Below are 23,100 nucleotides of genomic sequence, written 5' to 3' on the forward strand. Positions count from 1 at the left end.
CTAAACCCTCTCAAATTCAAAAGCTCTCAGTGAGCATTCTTTCTTCCGTGGCCATCATACTTGTTTGCCTAAGTGTGGTAGAGCCCCTCCCTAAGGAATGTGGTGAAAACCTCAAGACCAGGGAAGGCAACCTGGCTATGTGCACGTGCGCAACATTCCTCACGACTCTGTAACATAGACCGCCCATTCAGACTGTAGGTTACCATATGTGGGAGACAAAGGAGCAAAAATTATACAAAAGGCAACCCTCTCCTGCCCCCCACGGTGCTCAGGGCTCAGCCTTTTGGGTCTTAGCCCGCTGAGCCTGTGCTGGCACAAATAAAACTGCTTCCTGTAAAGAAAAGCCTTGGTGTCCCGTCTCTATGTGTATGTCTCACTGCTACATAAGTTCAATAAGAATCTGTTCTCCTTGGAACAGGACAGCATTGGAAATATTGGTAATTTTACCAAGGCTTTAACTGGAATGTCATATTTGAGAGACATGCATAGACTCAGTTATGACCATACAGTTAAAAGGAACTAAGGTTGACTTTATGACACATGCAGCCATAAAGCTCCTTGGCTAAGTTCCCAGCAGCCTAACCAGGTGAGTAAAGAATGTCACTTCCTGGCAGGTGCAGGAACCTCGGGATATCTTTGGCACTTTGTGAAGAGGAATTCGCCCAAATCTACAGGTGTTGCAGGCATGTCTGACAGCAAGTACTTGGCTTGGCTTCTGGCCTGGAGAGGCTACTAAAAAGTTCAATCTGGAGATTCCTTCTAAAAAGTTCCAGCAAAGTAAAATTTAAAAGATATATATGATCAATAACTGTTCTTGCTGAACTTCTGTAAATAATTAGGCCAAGTTTGTTAAAACTGGACTTGTTCTACAAACAAATTGGTTTCCATTTGGCTGTCTTTGGAAATGAGGGTTTTTAGAGGTTTCAATAACAGGTTTCAATAACACACCTTTACGGATGTTAAATTCTAGTTCTGATCGTCTTAAATGTTGTTTGCCTAAACTAGACAACTTGAGGTAAACTTCAGAAAAATTGTCATAATACCACAGGTATGGACAATCTTCTTGCTTGTTATTCTGTGCTGATAATAACAAAACCCCAGGGGCATATGATTATCTAAACAACTGGAAAACGGGATGGATTCCCCAAAGATTGTATGAAAAGACTTTTCTCCCTGTAGACCTATCAATAGATAAAGACTATAGTCCTTTATTAAATTATTCACTTTATTAAGTTATTCACTTGAATTATCCAGGTTAACTCATAAATCTCTTAAGTGGATATGCAAACCATAGTCTCCCTAAACCTGATCTGACATTTACTAGAAACCCACCCCATCCATATAAACCCAGGAGACCTGGTAAATTGAAAGTCCAATACAGTAGGGAATTTCACTCCAAAATAAAAGGTCCCCTACGGGGTCATATCATATACTCCCACTGAAGTAAAATTAGAGGGGCACTCTTTACGGGCTCCTATATCTAAAATAAAACCTGTACCTCCTTCAGAAAACCAATGAGCAAACTAATGTGCCTTCTTATTCTTGTAAACCCGTGGAAGACCTCAAACTTTTGCTCAAACTTCTCTTATGATGGTTGTACCTTTCTTTTTCATTCTCCTTTCCCCAATTTATACTAACAATTCCTTCTTAAAACGGGCCATTCAAAAGGATCACAAGAGACATCTGAATTACTAATCAGAAAAACCCATCTGATTCCTGCTGCCTGTTCCCACTCCCATTGGAGGATGCTTCAAGCCTGACATCTAAAAATCTCACTGGTAGCACTGGTAAACGCTGGGTTTGTAATTTGCTCTAACCATTAACCTGTATTTTTCTTGTTTCTATAAAAGTACCTTTTATTGATTGACTAATTGCTTACTAAACAAAACAGAGTCTATGTGATGGTTAAACACCACCTGTTACACAGTTAAAGCCTTCAATGACTCTCAATAACATTATGCATAGAGCAGTTCTACCAAATAGAATAGTATTAGATGTCTTAACTGCTGCACAAGGTGAAACTTGCACTCTCATAAAAACAAAATGCTGTGTATACATTCCAGATGACCACAAAAATATTTCCGGATTTCTAACTGACATGAATACTTGAATTGGTGCTTGAAACAATCCCTCTCTTCCCTTTAATGATTGGTTAAATTTCTGGACTGGAGGATTTTTGTCAACTACCAAAGGACTTTTGTTTGGGCTAATCTTTCTAGTTATTCTAATCATGTTTTACTGTTTTCTGCCATGTCTCTCTGCCTGGTGCTAAGACTCCATCACTGCAATAACTTCAAGCCAACAGATGATCCTTTCTACTCAGGAAGGTTCATACACATTGTCCACCTTGGATTCAGCTGCCTCTGTCTTTTGTAACTCCCCTATACCTTCCCCAACTGAACAATATTGACCCATATAGGTAGGGACATTTCTACACCCCTACTCAGCAGGAAGAAGCTACAGAAGATGAGACCTTCCACTTTCAACAACCTTAAAGATTTAAGGGTCAAAATTTTTCAGTGGGGAGCATGGGGCAAGCTGGGGGTAAAGTACAGGCTAACAGCAACCCCCCACCCCCGCAGGTAGGACATGTATGATAGTCCTTGGACACTCCCAGCTATCCCAAAACAGGAAAGGACAAAAAACAAATAGTCTCTACCAGTTTACAACAAAAAGGCAATCCCATCAATGGCCAAAAGTCCAGGAACTCCCTCCGGTCTTAATGATAATGCTTTGCTAAAGAGATAAACAACTTTAGCTTGACAATATCTAGGCTTCCAGTAAGTCTTTAGCATGTGAAAGTCTCTTTGGAAACTTCCTCTTGACTTTATCTTTCCCAGACTCTATAAAAGGGTCACCTCCACACTTGCAGTAGAGAGCTCTTCCTGCCCATGGGTCCTGTCCCTGTGCTTTAATAAAATCACCTTTTTTGCATCAAAAAAAAAAAAAAAAAAAAAGAGGAAGAGAATATAAAATTTTATCCAAGCTATGATAGTAAAGTCATAAAACTATGTTTAAATGACAGAGACTAGGAGTAAACACAGAAAGGATTCTGGGTAAGCAATTTCTACACATATTAGATTCAGGATCAACTCACTTGTCAAGAATTATGGCATTTTATATGCCCTAGACCTAACACTTCATTCTTTCAACTCCCTCTAATACCAAGGCAAGATGTGGAAAGGGCCCTATATAGGTTATTCACTTTTTTTTAAAGTTATTTATTTATTTATTTATTTATTTATTTATTTATTCATTCATTCATTCATTCATTCATTCATTCAGAGAGTGAGCAGGGCAGGGCAGGGCAGGAGCAGAGAAGAGAGAGAGGAGAGAGAGAATCCCAAGCAGGCTCTGCACTCTCAGTGCAGAGTCCAAAGCTGGGCTTGAACTCACAAACTGTGAGGCCAGGACCTGAGCTGAAATCAAGAGTCTGTCACTGAACCAACTCAGCCACCCAGGTGCCCCTAAAGAGCCTATTAGACGACTGAGTTCTAGCTTTAGGTTTGTAAGCAGCATGAACTGAACCACACATACTGAACCACAACCTCCCCTGACCATGGTTTCTACATTTTTCAGTATTATGATGATCAAAGCAAGGTAAGGGATACCAGTGACTCTAAAAACACTCTGCTCTACAGCAGTAAACAGGGGTTTTTAAATCATTCTCATCAATGTGATAATTACGCAGGTAAGAACACAAGAGAATAAGAAATTTCAGCCTAATGGAAGGAATAGAGCAGAAGACTACAGAGCTGGTAGGAGAAAGGTGGATCACGGAAAAAACAATGAACAATAACTAGATATGATAATAGCTGTGTGCTAAACACTGTTCTAAGTAAGTGCTTTATATATAGTGATTTACTTAATTCTCAAAACAACTTTCTGAGGTAAGTGCTGTTATTTTACCCATTTTAAAGATGAGGGACCTCAGGCACAGAAAGGTTACATAACTCACCCAAGGTCGCACAGCTAGTTTCTGGAAGAACCAGGATTTGTTCCCAGGCAATATGGCTCCAGAGTCCATACTCTGAACTACTCTGCTACATTCCAGAGAGGAGGAGAGTGGGAGGAATCTGGTGGAATGATGAGCAGTGAATGGCAGAAAGAGAAGGAAGTTCAGAAACACATTTTTTATTGAGCACCTACTATATAATCAGAACTATGGATAAAAAGATGAATAAGACCATGGCCCATGCCCTTGAAAAGCCTACAGTCTGGTGAGGAAGACAGGTAGTAACTCACACTATTTCAAGACAAAGTGGCAAGCTCTGAAATAAGTACAAAGAGGCATGTGCAAAGGGCTAAGAGGAGGATACAAAGAATGAGTACTTCACCCAGCCCAGGCTGGTGGGGTCAAGAAAGGCTTCTTGGAGAGGTGCCCAGGTGGCTCAGTCGGTTAAGCGTCCGACTTCGGCTCAGGTCATGATCTCATGGTCCATGGGTTTGAGCCCCGCATCGGGCTCTGTGCTGATAGCTCAGAGCCTGGAGCCTGCTTCAGATTCGGTGTCTCCCTCTCTCTCTGCCCCTCCCCCACTCGTGCTCTGTCTCACGCTGTCTCTCAAAAATAAATGAAAGAAAGAAAGAAAGAAAGAAAGAAAGAAAGAAAGAAAGAAAGAAAGAAAGGTGGGCTTCTTGGAGAAGGTGACTCCTAGTCTAAGAATTAGGATTTGAAATGAAGGTTGAAATGGGGAGGGGGTGGTCCAGACTGAGCAAAGTATGTGAAGGGGAATAAAAGCATGAAGGCAAATGAAAAGGGTGTATTTGGGAAAAGGCATGAAATCCCTTTCCAGAACTTTTTTTTGTTTACCTCATATGGGCATCCATCTGCTTCAGAAGTTGCGCATATTCTTTACGCAGTGCTTCCTTCTCTTGCTGCAACTTGGACAGCTTTTCCGACAGTTCTCCGTTGCTCTTGAGATGCTGAAAAAACAAATTTTTTTTAAATGAGACCATTCTGTGCTGTAAGGTTGGAAGTCTGAAAACTACATTTCCCAGACCTTCTTGATAGCAGAGTTCCAGCTTAGTTTCTGGGAATGAGACGCACTTGAACACAGTTTGGAAAGCACAGGGGGAGGAAAGCCCACCGTTCTCCTCTAGCACTAGCAGGTGGGTGAAGGGGCTGCCAGCAGATGGGACCTTTCCAGGGGTTTCAGAGAGTGTTCCTGCAAATCTCCCATTCTGGTGCTGCAGCAGTTGGTTTCCCTAGGATTTTCTTTTCCTTTCCTTCCTTCCTTCCTTCCTTCCTTCCTTCCTTCCTTCCTTCCTTCCTTCCTTCCTTCCTTCCTTCCTTCCAATGTTTTATTTTTGAGAGAGAGAGAGAGAGAGAGCGTGCGAGCATGAGCAGGGGAGGGGCGGAGAGAGAGGACAGAGGATATGAAGCAGGCTCTGCACTGACAGCAGAGAGCCCTGTGTGGGGCTTGAACTCACAAACTGTGAGATCATGACCTGAGCCAGAGTCGGACACTCAACCAACGGAGCCACCCGGGCGCCCCTCCCTGGGATTTCTGAACTGGGGTTATAAAGGCCAGCAGCATTTCTTTCTGACCTTCTCCTCACCCTTACATCTCCCTTCCAACAGTTTGTAAGCATGTGATTCCCTGTGTTAAACCCATTCTTGCTTGAAATACCTAGAGTAGTTTCTGCTTTCCCGATAAACCTAAGGGGTGAAATGCTAGGCACTCATTACTAGCTATTATTAGCTATGATTAGATCACTCGGGTCTATGGAAACAGGAAAACTGAGAAAGTATGTTTATTTACTTTCTTACCTCATCCGATTTTTCTTTCTTGTTTTCCAAGTATTTTTTAAGTTTGGCCTCCTGTTGCTGAATTCTGGATTGTTGCTGAGAACTGGTTATTTCCAGTTGATTCCCTTTATCTTGTAAGATTCTCACTTGCTTTCGTAGCTCATTTACATTCTGATCTATGAGTTTCCTGAGGGCAATTAATGTACATTAAATCACACCGGATTTATGAAATTCTTTGACCTAAAATTGTTATACCATCACAAGGGATTTTATTAGTTCAATGAGGTCGGGTATGTGTCCATAAAATAAAGAGACCGACACAGGGGACCTCCTTTGTGAGGCTTTTCTCAATTCTCTCTCTCATTCATCAAAAAAACAAAACAAACAAACAAAAAAACCACCCCTCTGAAAAAGAAAATAACTCCCCTTATTTCACAGAAGAAGCTGTGGCAACAGAGAGTTTTAATTAACTTGCTAGGACAAGATGGAGGTGGGGCTCTAACCCTGAATCCTCTTTTATTTCTACTCATCCTCACTGCTTTACAAGTTGAGTCCCTTGATTTTCTTGGTTCAATATAGGGTTGTAAGTTACAAACACTACTGATACTAATGCACACATGTTAACGCTGCAGGAGCTGAATCATAAATGAGCCTGTGTTTGATGAGGAAATTCACCCTTTTTCAAAAGGGCCAAAAGTACTTAACTCCTTCAGAGGGAATCTCATCAGACTATAGTTGTGGAAGATTTCCGACAAGGCTCTTTGGATCTAGGAGATTACCCAGAAGAATATGATGAGGATGCTGAGGTAGCACTTACATGCTGGGTCATTAAAGTACTGAGACGGGACAAGCGCTCCCTTTCTCTAACTTCAGTTTTCTGAAAAAAATGATGGTTTACTGGCAAAGATTGATATTTGAGACGTGGGACTCCTCACTCTCAACCTCCAGCACTTCCAGCTCCTGTCATGGTTCCCGATATTAAGTGCAGGCTTACAGGCTCTCTAAGCTGAACTTCTCCCATTCACATCCACCCCTGCACCAGCACCACCCCCTTCACCTGTTTCATCATTATAAACCTGAGCAATTCCCAGCTATTACTGTCCACTTCTTTTTTTTTTTTTTGAAACTTTGATACCTGGTTTATTTTTGAAAATTCCATTCTATATGTTTACTTTTGTCAAAAGGTATATATATACGTACATATAATTTTCTTTTTGGTTCAAGGGGCTTCTATTAAGCATGTCTTTTGAAATTTCCTGGGAAGTGTACATTGCTCTGATCAACTTGGCTTCTTTCTTCATCCACTTGCTAAAACTATAGGAGCCTTTATGTGATTAATCAAGGGTCTCTGTTCACAAAATCCAATGATGAAAACATTTGACTGCTGCTCATCTGGGCGAACAAGGAGGTTTTGATCTCTGTGTGCTCTGCTGAAGCTTAATACTTTACCTCAGATATATATCAATATTCAATCCATACTTCTCTTCATATACATCTGAAGAAACTCGGGGAACATGAATGTTTGTGACCCTAAAAATGACTGTCCTGAACTTTTGGCTACTTTGTGATTACCACATATTTTATGCACATGAAATGCCATTGCGTGTGTAAAAAGCAATTTTCAAAACAACATTTAAAATTTAAAAGCACAATGTTGTTAGTCATGAAAGTTTGGCATGCCATCTATGTTCAAGAATCTGCTTTGTGTAGGTATTTTAATATGTTCTTTGATTTTCCTTTAAGGCATCAATTTTTTTGAAAATTGTTTTGAAAACTCTACAAAACAAAGTATTTACAAGAATCTTTTTTGGGGGAGGTTCAGAGATCTTCATTAACATGAAAAATGATTTGTGTGCATGCTATCTGGATATATACCTTTGGATATATATGTATATATATATGTGTAGCCAGTAAGTATGTATACATAAGTATATATACATATATACATATATATAATATATGCCCATCCTTATTTGAGAAATTACTGTCATGATGCATTGTCAGGTATGTTTTGTAAATTATATTCTTCACTTCATTCTCATTTCCAAAGTGCCTGTTGGTAAATTCTCCTAGATATACAAAAGAGAAAATGGACCAAGTAATTCAGAGAGCAAAGTGTTTTCAGTGAATGTCAGGGGATCCAGTGGTTTCTGTCAACCACCTGTATGTCCACTTCTTTTTGGTTCCATTCTTTCTTTATTATTCTTTTTCTTTAATTTTATTTTTTATTTTTTAAAATTTACATCCAAATGAGTTAGCATATAGTGCAACAATGATTTCAGGAGTAGATTCTTTAGTGCCCCTTACCCATTTAGCCCATCCCGCCTCCCACAACCCCTCCAGTAACCCTCAGTTTGTTCTCCATATTTATGAGTCTCTTCTGTTTTGTCCCCCTCCCTGTTATATTATTTTTGTTTTCCTTCCCTTATGTTCATCTGTTTTGTCTCTTAAAGACCTCATATGAGTGAAGTCATATGATTTTTGTCTTTCTCTGACTGATTTCACTTAGCATAAGACCCTCCAGTTCCATCCACGTGGTTGCAATGGCAAGATTTCATTCTTTTTGATTGCCGAGTAATACTCCATTGTGTGTGTGTGTGTGTGTGTGTGTGTGTGTGTGTGTGTGTGTATACATTTTCTTTATCCATTCATCCATTGATGGACATTTGGGCTCTTTCCATACTTTGGCTATTGTTGATAGTGCTGCTATAAACATAGGGGTGCATGTGTCCCTTCAAAACAGCACACCTGTATCCCGTGGATAAATACCTAGTAGTGCAATTGCTGGGTCGTAGGGTAGTTCTATTTTTAGTTTTTTGAGGACCCTCCATACTGTTTCCCAGAGTGGCTGCACCAGCTTGCATTCCCATTTTTGGTTCCATTCTGAATTTCTGATCAAGGGGCCAGACTAAGAGAAAAGCTTTGGGGCTGAAAGGGAAATTTTAAACTGCTAGAATTAAAGAAAGTTGAGTTACCTCAATAGAATTTAGGAGTTGGAAAACGGCATTGAAATATAGGAAGTCAACATTTAAAGAGCAACTCACAAATATGTTAGAAATTAACTCCTATATTACATATAGCTTGAACAAAGACTAACAAATAAACCAGCTATGCCAATGAGTGAAATTAAGAAAGCTCTCTGCTCCTCCCCACTCGACAGATGGCCACATTTCCTGGTACAGTGCCAGCTGCATCCCCCAGATATGGTGGTGATGGTTAGAGTAAACAAATGTGGCCCTACCCTATTGTGCACCTGGTCACCAGGGCTGCTTTTAACTATGGCAAAGTGGATACTGTCAACATCAATGCCCCTTCATTGACCTCAACTACATGGTCTACACGTTCCACTATGATTCCACCCATGGCAAATTTCATGGCGCAATCAAGGCTGAGAATGGGAAACTTGTCATCAGTGGAAAGCCCATCACCATCTTCTTTTTTAAAAAAATCTTAATGTTTATTTTATTTTTGAGAGATAGAGGGAGAGAGAGAGACAGAGCATGAGTGGGAGAGGGGCAGAGAGAGAGAGAGAGAGAGAGTGGGAAACATAAAATCCAAAGCAGGCTCCAGGCTCTGAGCTATCAGCACAGAGCCTGATGTGGGGCTCAAACCCACAAACTGTGAGATCAAGTCCTGAGCTGAAGTTGGACATTTAACTGACTGAGCCACCCAGGCATCCGCAATCTCCATCATCTAGGAGCAAGATCCCGCCAACATCAAATAGGGTGATGTTGGTGCTGAGTATGTTGTGGAGTCCACTGGGGTCTTCACCACCCTGGAGAAGGCTGGGGCTTACTTGAAGGGTGGGGTCAAGAGGGTCATCACCTCTGCCCCTTCTCCTGATGACCCCATGTTTGTGATGGGCATGAACCATGAGAAGGTCGACAATTCCCTCAAGATTGTCAGCAATGCCTCCTCCACCACAAATCACTTGGCCTTTCTGGCCAAGGTCATCCATGATGACGTTAGGCATTGTGGAGGGACTTATGATCATAGTCCATGCCATCACTGCCCTTTGAAAGACCACGGACAGCCCCTCTGGGAAGCTGTGGTGTGATGGCCGTGGGCTGCCCAGAACATCATCCCTACTTCTACTGGTGCCACCAAGGCTGCAGGCAATGTCATCCCAGCTGAGTGAAAGCTCACTGGCATGGCCTTCTGTGTCCCTACCCATAATGCATCAGTTGTGGATCTGACCTGCCACCTGGAGAAAGCTGCCAAATATGACAATATCAAGAAGGTGGTGAAGCAGGTATTGGAGGGTCCCCTCAAGGGCATTCAGGGCTACACTGAGGACCAGCTTGTCTCCTGCAACTTTAACAGTGACACCCACTCTTCCATCTTCGATGCTGGGGCTGGCATTGCTCTTAGTGACGAATTTGTCAAGCTCATTTCCTGGTATGACAATGAATTTGGCTACACCAACTGGGTGGCAGACCTTAGGGTCCACATGGCCTCCAAGGAGTAAGAGCCTCCTGGACCACCAGTCCCAGCGAGAGCAAGAGGAAGGACTGTTGGGGAGTCATTGCCCCAATGCATCCCTTAACACACTGAGAATCATTTGACCTCCACAGTTTCTATCCTAGGCCTCCTGAAGAAGGGGAGGGACTTGGGGAACCCTACCTTGTCATTACCATCAATAACATATACTATACCCAGCCAAAAAAGGAAAAAGAAATTAAGAAATCAGTGGATTGATAAAACTCTCTGTCTCCCCAATAGCCTTAACCTCTCTTTCAATCTATCCCTTATATAGCAATCAGAGTGGTCCTTCTAAACCACAATCTCATCATATCATGTAGTCCAAACACTTCAATATGGCTTGTGAGCTAGCTTACCCTTCTAGCCTCTTTCTCTTGCCCTCCCTCTACCCCCAAGCATTTTGCTCCAGGCAAAATGAGCTTTTTTTCACTTCCTGAAATAAGTCATCCTCTATACTTATTCCTTCCTTGCAACTCCTTTTCCTTATCTTCCTCTTCCAGACCTTCCTTTCCCTAATATTCTCTTTTAGCCATCCATCCCAAATACCTCTCACTCAGCTCGAATAGCTTTCTTTGAGGAAGGCTTTCTTGAGTTCCCCAGACCAGATGAGGTGTCTCTGCTATGCACTATCACAGCATCCTAAGCCTCCCTTTGTATACCACTTATCATCGAGTCTATGTACAAGGATATTTGTTACATCATTATTTGTAACAGCAAAAATATCTAAAAAGCATTTCACATAAATTATAATATATTTGTGTTACAGAATGCCACACAACTGTTTACAATAATATTATGGAACTAAAAATCGATAACAGAAAGATAGCTGGAAAATCCTCAAATATTTGGAGATTACTAAATAATACATGTCAAAGAAGAAGTCTTGAGAGAAGTTTTAAAAATATTATGAATTATAAATATTTTACATGAAAATGAAAATACAACTTACAAAATTTGTGAGAGGAAACAAAAGCTGTGCTTAGAGGGAAACTTAACAGCATTAAATGCAAATATTATAAAAGAAAAGATCAAAAATCAATAATTTAAGCTTCCATGTTAGGAAACTAGAGAAAGAAGATCAATATAATCCTGAAGAAAGCAGAAGAAGTAACAAAAATCAGAGCAGAAAGTCGTGAAATTGAACACAGGAAAACAATAGAGAAATACAATGAAACTGGTTCTTTGAAAAGATCAATGAAATTGGCAAATCGTTAGCCAGGCTAATCAAGAAACAAAGAAGGCACAATTTACTAACGTCAGAAATGAAAGAGGAACCATCACAACTGATCCTATGGACATTAAAAGGACAATAAAGGAATATTTTGAACAATTCTATGCCTACACATTTTTAAAAAAATTTTTGTTTTAATGTTTTTATTTATTTTTGAGACAGAGAGAGACAGAGCATGAGCAGGGGAGGGGCAGAGAAAGAGGGAGACACAGAATCCCAAGCAGGCTCCAGGCTCCGAGCTGTCAGCACAGAGCCTGACGCGCGGCTCGAACCCACGGACTGTGAGATCATGACCTGAGCTGAAGTTGGATGCTTAACTGACTGAGCCACCCAGGCACCCCTCTATGCCTACACATCTGATAACTTGTATGACATGGACTGATTCATTGAAAGACACAATCTAACAGCTCTTACACAAGGAGAAATAGATATTCTGAATAGGCCTATACTTATTAAAGAAATTAAATCAATATTTAATAACTTTCCAAAAATAGAGCAGTAAGCCCGGGTGATTTCACTGGTGAATTCAACCAAACATTTATTTCTATTTATTTATTTATTAAAAAAAATTTTTTTTAACATTTATTCAGTTTTTGAGAGACAGAGAGAGACAGAGCATAAAAGGGGGAGGGGCAGAGAGGGAGGGAGACACAGAATCCGAAGCAGGCCCCAGTCTCTGAACTGACGGCGTAGAGCCTGACGCGGGTTCAAAGTCACGGACCGCGAGGTCATGACCTGAGCCGAAGTCGGATACTTAACCAACGGAGCCGCCCAGGTGCCCCATCAACCAAACGTTTAAAGAAGAAATAATGTTGGGGCACCTGGGTGGCTCCATCTGTTAAGCTCCTGACTCTTGATTTTGGCCCACGTGATGATCTTACAGTTTGTGATATTGAGCCCCGCGTCAGGCTCCGCTCTGACAGTGTGGAGCCTGCTTGAGATTCTCTCTCTCTCTCCTCTCTCTGCCCCCCATCCCTGCTCACACTTGCACTTTCTCGCTCTCAAAAAATAAATAAGTAAACATTTTTAAAAAGGAGGAGGAGGAGGAGGAGGAGGAGGAGGAGGAGGAGGAGGAGGAAAAGGAATGATAGCAATTCTTTACAATCTCTTCCAGAAAAAGCAAAGAAGAGGGGACACTTACTCAATTCTATGACACCAGCATCACCCTAATACCAAAACCAGATCTAGACCTTACAGGAAACAAAAGCTGTGGACCAGTGTCTTCCATGAACATGTCCAAGGTCCTTTATGTGGCTTGTTAGGTCCAGCAGGACCCAGGTCAAGCTTACCTTTCTCGCCTCCTTTTCTTGCTACTTCCCTCATCCCCAAACATTTTGTTCTGGCAAAAATGAACAGTTCTCACTTTACTGAAGATGATGATGGCAATAGTAACAAAAATAACATAAAATATTGCAAGAATAGTAACAGCACCTTTTTTTTTTTAATTTTTTTTTTTAACATTTATTTTTGAGACAGAGAGAGACAGAGCATGAACATGGGAGGGGCAGAGAGAGAGGGAGACACAGAATCTGAAACAGGCTCCAGGCTCTGAGCGGTCAGCACAGAGCCTGACACGGGGCTCGAACCCACGGACCATGAGATCATGACCTGAGCCAAAGTCGGCTGCTTAACCAACTGAGCCACCCAGGCACCCCAACAGCACCTTTTTAGTAGTGGCTGGTAATGTGTCAGCTTGGCTAGGCATGACCTCCGTGTATGTTTCTATTAGAGTGGGCTACAAGACGTAGAGTTTACTGGTGCAGGGGATGGAGGGCGGAAGTGAAGCACTTTGGATTTTACACTTGGAAAGTCGGACCAAGTGCTTTTGTAGCTCATCCCCATCACCAGGTATCTGCTGCTCACCTCTGCATGAGGCAACAGCCAGGCCTGCAACTTCTCCACCTTCCCTCGGGTCCTCCCTCACCTTCCCCAGCTCCTGGGCCAGGTGTCCGTTTAGGTCCTTGATGAGGGGGCCATCTTCTCCTGCAGGACGCCTACTTTATCAGGTTTGGAGGTAGGGAGAACTGACATGGGTTCATCCTGTGCTCATAGGTTTAGCTTGACATTGCTCTCCCTCCTGTGGTACCCATCTTCACTTCCTGAGTGGACTTCAAGCTCCAGCATAAGACGAATGAAGACAGCCTTACAGGCTGTGTAGCCCTGCTCACAACTGCATGAGAGACCAAACCCCTGGGGCGCCGGGGTGGCTCAGTCAGTTGAGCTTCTGACTCTTGATTTCCGAGCAGGTCATGATCCCAGGGTTGTGGGATCAAGGCCCCCATAGGGCTCTGTGCTGAATGTGGAAACTGCATGAGATCCTCTCTTTCTCCCTTTGCCCCTCTCCCCAGCTTGTGCGTGCTCTCTCTCTTAAAAAAAAAAAAAAAAAAAAGAGCAAATCCCCATACCAAATCTCTTACTAAACATATATTTCTCCTACTAGTTCTATTCTGATTGAACCTGGACTGATACAAGTGCTTACTATGTGCCATATACTGATAATATAAGCCAACCAACCACTTATAACTCATTCAATCATCACACAATAACTCACACAATGATCTTATGAAGTTGGTACAGACAGGCACTGAAAAGATAAACTTGTCTAAGATTTTGTAGCTCTTAAGTGGCTAAAAGGTTGCCCATGTAATATTGTTAGGTGAAAAAGGCAAATTCCAAAGCAATATAATTTAAATGGCTCAACTTATGTTAACAAAATAAGAACAACAAAAAATATGCGCATATGCATAGAAAAAATCTGATCACTTGAAGTGGTTACTGCCAAAGAACAGAAATCTGAAGGATTTATGCTTTTTATTTTATATAGCTCTTTAATAATTTAATTTCATATAAGTAGTTATAATTACAATTGTACTTGCTAGAATTTATTCCAAGGAAGTAGTAAAGGATGTGCACAAAAATTTGACTACAAGGATAAAATATTGTATCGTTTATTATAGCAAGAAGCTGGGAAAAATGTAAATATCCAGCATTAACGGATTAAATTCATTATGATACATTGTGAAAATAATGTTCTAGAAGATTTAAAAGAAGATAAATAGAACAGTGAAAAAAGTAGGTTATAATCTAAATATCTAAATTGGACTTGCTTCCCTCCAGGTTTTGAAACAATGTATACTATATTATTCTTTTTGTAGAGAAGAATTTCCCTACCCTACAGTATTCCATTTTCTTATAGCTAGCTTAAATATTACTTCAACATATTTCATCTCAGCCAGTCTTCACAGGAGATGCATAGAGCTGGTATTACTAATCCCACTTTAGACACAAAAAACCTAGTTTCGGGAAAGTTAAATAGCCGTTTTCCTTGTTCAATTCTTGAATTACATCTTTTGTCCCTTTTTAAAAAATGTTTTTCTTTGAGTTATTTTTTAATTGTGTTATTTTACTTATAGTTGACACACAATATTACATGAGTTTTAGGTGTACAACATAGCAACATAGTGAGTCAACAAGTTTATACATTATGCTGTTCTCACCAAAAGTGTAGCGACAGTCTGTCATCATACAATGCGATCACAATACCATTGACTATATTCCTTATGCTGCTTTATTCCTATGATTTATCCATCCCATAACTGGAAGCCTTTATCTCCCACACCCCTTCACCCATTTTGCCCATGTCCCTACCCCCTTTCCCTCTGGCAATCCTCAATTTGTTCTCTGTATTTATAGGTCCAATTTTGCTTTTTGTTTGTTCATTTGTTTTTTTTAGATTTCACATATGAGTGAAGTCATATGGTATTTCTCTTTCTCAGTCTGATTTATTTCACTTAGCATAATACACTCCAGGTCCATCCAATTTGTTGCAAATGGCACGATCGGATCCTTTTTTATGACTGCATAATATTCCGTTATGTATGGTACACACACACATCACATCACATCCTCCTTACCCATTTGTCTACTAATGGGCATGTAGGTTGCTTCCATATCTTGGCTATTATAAATAATGCTGCAATAAACATAGGAATGTGTGTATCTTTTCAAATTAATGTTTTTTCATTTTCTTTGGGTAAATACCCAGTAGTAGAATTATTGGATCATATGATAGTTTTATTTTTAATTGTTTGAGGAACCTCCATACTGTCTTCCACAGTGGCGGCACCAATTTACATTCCTACCAACAGTGTATGAGGGTTCCTTCATATTGTGTTTCTTTAAAAACTTCATAGAGTTGTTTTACAATCTATTATTCATAATTCTAGCTGCTGGAGTTCTTGGGGGTTACAACTCTGGTGTTTGTTGTTTCTACCGACTATCATTTATGGTAGCCAGCTTCCTTGTGTTATTTGCTGATTTTTCATTGTAAGCTTACATTTGACTAAACTTAATATATGGGAATCTTTAGGGGCGCCTGGGTGGCTCAGTCTGTTAAGCGTCCGACTTCGGCTCAAGTCAGGATCTCCCCGTCCGTGGGTTCGAGCCCTGCGTCGGGCTCTGTGCTGACAGCTCAGAGCCCGGAGCCCGCTTCAGATTCTGTGTCTCCCTCTCTCTCTGACCCTCCCCCGTTCATGCTCTGTCTCTCTCTGTCTCAAAAATAAATAAACATTAAAAAAAAATTAAAAACAAATATGGGAATCTTTAATATCTAAATTGGGGTTGTTTTCCTCCAGAGATAATTTGGGAAAGCCAGGGGGCTGCCTGTTTGGGAACCCTTCAGCTCCTTCAAGCTTCCCAGCTTTAATATTAGAATCTCTAGTTCACCTCTTCCCCCTTGGGGCAAACTTCCTCAGCTCCTTCTCTCAAACCTGGGGCTGATATTATTATTTGCCCCCTGACTTAGAAGCTTGTTTGCCCCGTTCATCATTTTTGTTGTAGCTTATTGTATGTTTGCTCTTAGCACTTTCTCTTGCTTTATTGTGGGCAACACTTAAAAGGTATACTTACTATAGTTTATTCAGGATCTAGGTGTATTACAACAGGATGGTCTGCCGTCCTGTTGGCTGTAGCAGTGAGACAAGTATTGTTCTGCTGTACTTCCCTGAGTGAGCTCATTATTCATTCATACGTTCATTCATTTACTTACTTACACATTATTCATTCACTAAGTATTTACTGAGTACCTTTTAGTGCCAGGGCTGATGTTAGAGCTTTTAGCTAAAGCTGAAAATAAATTTCTGAGCTTCATTATATATGTGAATGTCTGCATGTCTTTTCAGTGGCTACAACCATATTTTTCTTAAAGCATACGTGGTTCACTCTTCAGTGCCATAGAAATAAGAAGCATCAGTTACTGAAGTTTAGGGCATCCAGGAAGATCATTTAAGTAAGAATTCTAATAGTAATCATAATAATTTTAGAAAAAAATGAAAGCTCCTATTTGGTGACAGATTACTGATGATTAAGAGGTCTGTAAAGTACTTGGAATTTCTTTCAAGGAAATCAGGTGATAAATACAAAAATCAATTTCCTTTAGTTTGCAGTTTATGCCAATCATGTTAGAGTTGGAAAAGCAAAGCCCAGAGTATCATATTTCATAGGTAATCTAGTCATTCAAGAAAATTTACTCGTGCACCCCGTGCACCTGGCTCAGAGCAACAAGAAATAACCCCTGCCCTTAAGAATCTGACACTCTTTTGTGAAAGGCAAACAGGAAAAACAATTCGAATACAGTGTAACGAGTGCTATATACAAGAAGTTGTGTAATGTACTTCACTTCAGTGGGAACACAGAGGAAATACATCCGTAAACTGACATTCCTGCTAAACTCAATCAGGTTGGCCCATGGGAAACTGACATCTTTGCTCCTCTTACCTCTTCTGTTGTTCCTCCTCATATAGTTGCTTTGTCTTAGCTTCATTTTCTAGTGCTTCCTTTATCCTTTCCTCTAGTTGCTTCTGTCCCGAAATACAAGTGTCTGTGAGACAGACTTTATGAGCATGTTCTAATTTCTGCTGCAGATCCAAAATCTTGAAGGAAAAATTTCACAAATAAAACATTAAGCATGACCTTTTTTTTCCAATCAGGGAAGTGCTGGATGAGTAACTAGCAAACATAGTGCTAACAAACAAATCTGATCTAAAGCAGAGAATGTGGCTAGATTTAATTTTAAAATAAGTTACCTAAGTTTGACACTACATGATACATTCGCGTAATTTAATGTATGTTTGGGTAAACGAAGCTATGCAGTGAAAACTCCTTCCCATCTTTATCCTGTCTTCCTGCCACTTTTCCTCCACTAAATACACAATTCCTGGTATTAGTTTCTTACGTACCCTTCCAGGGATTTATTTATGCCTATATAAATAAATACTATTATACAGTTCTCCTTCATATACATATTTTTTTACACAAATGATGGCATACCATATATACTTATGCAGCTTGCTTTTTGTAAATAAAAATACACTTGGTGATTTTTCCATATTATATGTTTATGTAGAATCGCCCTCTCTTTTACAGCTGCATATATAAGGATACATTATAACTTATTTAAGTAGACCCCTACTGATGGACAATTAAATTGATTCCAATCTTTTGCTGTTATCAACAAATCTCTAGAATACATTACAAGATGTGGGTTTGCTAGGGCAAAGATTACTATTATTTGTTTGTTTAATAGATAATGCCAAGCTGGCTCCATAGGTATTAGGCCAATTTACACTTCCAACAGCAATGTAGGATTGTGTCTAGTTTCTCCATGTGTGACTAGATTCAGGATAAGATCTTAAAACGAAGTAGGAGTCTCTTACAAATCGAGTTCCTGTTAGCGTATCACCTCGCACCAGTAATATGCTCTTTAATGCACTGGTAGGACTAACAATAAGATTTATGAATTTGAAAGAGAGATGTATAATTTTATTTTAGAATTTACATGTTAGATTAAAAGCTTCATTAAAACTTTTTTTATTAGATAAGTCTCCTTTTAATTTGTTTACATATTTTTATGAACCTTTGTGTCACCCTAAGTTGTGACTGGTACATAGTAGGTGCTCAATAAATATCTGCTGAATGAGTAGTTCTTAGCAGAATAGCTGTTGTCTCCTGAATGTATTCCTGATCTAAAAATGCATTCTTTATGACGGTTTGGCACCACAGTCCCCACAAACACTCGTGAACGCCAGTGCACGGCAGCCCCCTTTTTAAGAGCAGGGCTTTGTGCACCAGCCCTAGGTCCTGGCAGAACCCACAAACTATAGGAGAGGTGAAGATGCAGAAATGCAGAATGATTCGAGGGCAATGGCAGTGGGCGGCCAGTCATCCGCGGCCAGTTCAAGTTCCTCTGAGCTGCCCCTGTTTAGTCCTACAAAGGGAAAATGCTTCCTTACAGATATTCACTCTTAATTCCACAGAGGCAAATATCACCACCCCATTGGCTTCTCTATCAGGGACATATGCAGACTTTTGAACCTGTCACCCAGTTAAGAAAAGAACATTTCCAATACTTTTAAAGTCTACTCTGGGACCTTGTCAATTATCCCCCTTCCCTCCTCACTTGAGAAAACCAATTATCTTGAGTTTTGGGTTAATCATTTCCTTGCTTTTTCTTTAATATATAATCTGTGTAACGTGGCTTTTACTTTACATAATTTGGACCTCTGAATCAATGAAATCATACCGTGTTTTTGGTGATTTTTTAAAATGTTTGTTTATTTATTTATTTATTTATTTATTTATTTATTTATTTAGAGAGAATACGAGCAAGAGAGGGGCAGAGAGAGAATCCGAAGCAGGCTCCACACTGCCAGTGCAGAGACCGATATGGGGCTCGAACTCACAAACTGTGAGGTAATGACCTCAGCCAAAATCAAGAGTCGGACGCTTAACCAGCCGAGCCACCCAGGTGCCCCTGATTTTTTATTCAATATATATTGAACTACAGCTTGTACCTGTAATTCATTTATTTTCACTGTTGTATGCTATTGTGTAAATATACAGTTTATTTATTTGATATTATGTCAGGGGACGTTTGGGTTGCTTCCAATTTTCTGCTATTTGGAACAATATTTCTACAAAACTGATTGTATTCCTGTCTCCTGATACCTCTGTGCAGTATAATACTTTTTCTAGTATTTATGCCCAGTAGTAGAAGCATTGGGTTGTATGATACACACGTCTTTAACCTAATTAGATGCAAATGCCAATTGCTTTCCAAAGTGTTTATGCTAATTTACTCTTCCAACTGCAGTCAATATATGAGTCCCTGTTGCACAAAATCCTCACCAGTATTTAGTACTGTCTAAATTTAGAGTTTTTTACTAATCTGTATCAGTTTTACCAACTACTTCTTGTTTTTAAGTTTATTTATTTTGAAAGAGGGAGAGCATGAGCAGGGGAGGGTCATGAGAGAGGGAGAGAGAGAGAATCCCAAGCAGGCTCTGCATTGTCAGCACAGAGCCTGATCTGGGGCTGACTTCCATGAACTATGAAATCATGACCTGAGCCAAGATCAAGAGTCGGATGCTTAACTGAGCCACCCTGACGCCCCAGCCAACTACTTTTTTAATGGAGTACCAACATACATAAAATGCACATATCTTGAAGCATACTGAATGAAGTTACTTATATGACCACTTCCCACGCTAAGATAAAGAATGCGCCCAGCACCATGGAAGAGTCCCTCTCATCCTCTCCCAGTTAATAACCCTCATAAAGACAACCAACATCCTCTGACCGTAGCTTATTTTGTCATTCTTTTTTTCTTAAATAATTTATTTATTTTTTAATTTACATCCAAGTTAGTTAGTATATATAATGCAACGATTTCAGGAGTAGATTCCTTAATGCCCCTACCTATTTAGCCCATTGCCCGCCCCCCCAACCCCTCCAGCAATCCTTTGTTTGTTCTCTATGTTTGAGGCTCTTATGTTTTGTCCCCCTCCCTGTTTTTATATTATTTTTGCTTCCCTTCCCTTATGTTCATCTGTTTAGTTTTGTCTCTTCTTGAACCTCTTATAAATGAAATTACATAGTATGAAGTCTTTTGTTCTGGTTTCTTTAGCTCAAAATTAGGCTTTTGAGCATAATTAAGATTGCTGTCATCTGCTTTTTGATGTTTGTTTCATATTTATACTGTTGGATTACATTATTTATTTATTTAAGGATTTATTTTTTACGTGAGATTTGACTCAAACCCACAGATCAAAATATGCAACTGTTGCATACTACTGCCACCTGGTGTTAGCGAATCTAAAATGCAGGGGCATTATTTCAAAATGGTTCATTTCACAACACGAATCCACCCCCAAATTATAAAATAAAAACCATAGAGAGAGACAATCCAAATGAGAGGAGAGTAAGTCTTTTAAAAGTTGAAAGTATAAAACAAAAGTCATATGGTTTCAGTCAGTTACTTTAAGTTCATGCTATAGCTTTACAGACCCTTACCTTTTCAAGTTCATGCAGTTTAAAGAAACATGAGATTTACTGGAACTGCAGGAGCAGGTGAAGTCAAAAGAGAGGAAAGCATGGAAGAGCAAAGAAAAACCCTGGAATTCTATGAAGTGTGCATCAGGGAATCCTTAGGGAAACAGCATTTTAGTACTGGTATCCAGCGTATGGTACTTACTAAGCATGAGGATAATTACCTTTTCCTCTGCATCAGCGACTTTTGATTTCTCTTGAGCCAGCTTTTCCTTCAGGTTGTCCTGTGATTTAATGCTCTGATCCTGTTTAAGTACCTCCAGCTCCAGTTCCCTGATTTTCTGCTGACCGTGCTTCCATTCTGCCGTGAGTGAAGAGCACATCTTTGTACCCTCTAATAACTTCTGCTGGGCCTGCTTTAGTTCAATTTTGATCTAGAGGAGGAGAATAAACAAGAGTGATAGAAATAAGCGTGGAAAGACCATGAACATGAGCCAGAATAAGCACTTTTCCAAGCAGTGCAGTCTCCTAAGAGCTGACAAATAACCAATGTCACATGGATGATTAACTCCCCAGAACTGTCTTGTGTCAGTAAGGTTTGCCAGATGGCCGCTGGACAGAGGAATTTTCCTAATGTTTCTACACATGCATGGTCTAAACATTTTCCATCCTTTTTTAAAAGTCTACTGCAAGCTGGCTTTCATTCCCACCCCTCCATGAAACTATTTATGCTGAGGCACTACTGATGTCCCCACTGCCAAAATGAATCCAGTGGACAACTGACCTCTTAGGTAGCATTCACTCCCTCTGTCTCAGAAAATTATCATGGAGTCTGTGATACCAAACTCTCCTGGTTTGCTTGCATCTCTTTGCAGTTCCTTCCCCGTCTCTTGTGTAGACCCTTCTAATGCTGCCCAGCTTCTAAATACCACTGGACTCTCCTAGGCTTTGAGAGTCGATCATTCTTTCCCTAGTTCACTGTCACAATCTGAAATACCATCTGTGTGCCTGGAACTGCCCAAATAAAACTCCCTGATTCTGTCCATATCAAAAATGATTTTTCTCTCTCAGTCTTCCTGATTTCAATAAATGATGCCTCCATCCAAGGTTTTGTTCAGGCCAGTAGTCTCAAAGTAACCCTGAGTCTTCCTTTCCCATCACGAGCCCCTTCGGCACTTGCTGTCGTGCTCCCTCCACAACACGTCTTGTATCGGCCCATCAGTGTCTACCACCCTCGTCTCCAACATCATGGTCTCCAGCCTTGGTTGTTGCAATAATGACATGGTTCTGCCACTTCCATTTTTACGCCCTTCTAATCTGTTCTCTACAATGCAGCCAAAGTGTTCTTTTAAATTTTTTTTTAACGTTTATTTATTTTTGAGACAGAGAGGGGGAGGGGGAGGATCAGAGAGAGAGGGAGACACAGAATCTGAAACAGGCTCCAGGCTCTGAGCAGTCAGCACAGAGCCCAATGCGGGGCTCGAACTCACAGACCGCGAGATCATGACCCCAGCCGAAGTCAGACGCTTAACCGACTGAGCCACCCAGGCGCCCCCAAAGTGTTCTTTTAAAAACATAGATTGAACTATTCACTCCACTGCTTAAATCTTTCAGGCTTCCTGAAACTCTGGAAACAAATCCCAGCAGCTTGCCTGGCCTTCTATGGTCTGGTCTTTGCCAACCTCTTTTAAATCACAGGTTATTTAGCATCATGAAAATAAAAAGGGTCATCTCTATTTTTAAAAGTTGATGACTAACTTTAATAAAAATTTTGAAAATTTAAATGAAAAAAATTTCTATAAAAAAAAAATTAAAAAAAAAAAAAAGGGGGCGCCTGGGTGGCTTGGTCGGTTAAGCGTCTGACTTCGGCTCAGGTCATGATCTCACGGTCCGTGAGTTCGAGCCCCGCGTCGGGCTCTGTGCTGACAGCTCAGAGCCTGGAGCCTGCTTCAGATTCTGTGTCTCCCTCTCTCTCTGACCCTCCCCCATTCATGCTCTGTCTCTCTCTGTCTCAAAAATAAATAAACGTTAAAAAAAAAAAAATTAAAAAAAAATAAATAAATAAAATATACCAAAGTTCATACAAGAAGAAATAAAAAATGTGACTTCTTATAATCATTAAGAAACTGAATCAGTAATTGAAAATCTTCCCAAAAGAAAACTCTAGAATCAGAAGGATTCAGAAATGAGGTCTTATAATTATTAAAGAAGAAATAGTTGTAATTTACTCCTTTTTTTTTTCTTTATGGTTTATTTATTTTTGAGAGAGAGAGCATGCACAAGTTGGGGAGGAGAGAGAAAGAGAGGGAGAGAG

General features: G+C 40.3%; 1 protein-coding gene across 12 annotated transcripts in view; it reads right to left on the reverse strand.

Annotated features, from left to right (window-relative positions):
- Positions 1–23,100, reverse strand: part of CCDC30 (coiled-coil domain containing 30) — a 132,925-nt gene that overhangs the window by 25,119 nt on the left and 84,706 nt on the right. For all 12 annotated transcript variants that reach the window (XM_019429207.2, XM_019429211.2, XM_019429208.2 and 9 more), the window contains 4 exons: positions 21,011–21,220; positions 17,238–17,392; positions 5,771–5,936; positions 4,811–4,923 (listed from right to left, as the gene is read on the reverse strand). In XM_019429207.2, coding sequence (XP_019284752.2) covers positions 4,811–4,923; positions 5,771–5,936; positions 17,238–17,392; positions 21,011–21,220 — 644 coding nt within the window. The remainder of the gene's footprint in view (positions 1–4,810; positions 4,924–5,770; positions 5,937–17,237; positions 17,393–21,010; positions 21,221–23,100) is intronic.

Source organism: Panthera pardus, unplaced genomic scaffold, assembly GCF_024362965.1.
Source record: "Panthera pardus isolate Hobbes unplaced genomic scaffold, ASM2436296v1 HiC_scaffold_11, whole genome shotgun sequence".
Taxonomy (NCBI): Eukaryota; Metazoa; Chordata; class Mammalia; order Carnivora; family Felidae; genus Panthera; species Panthera pardus.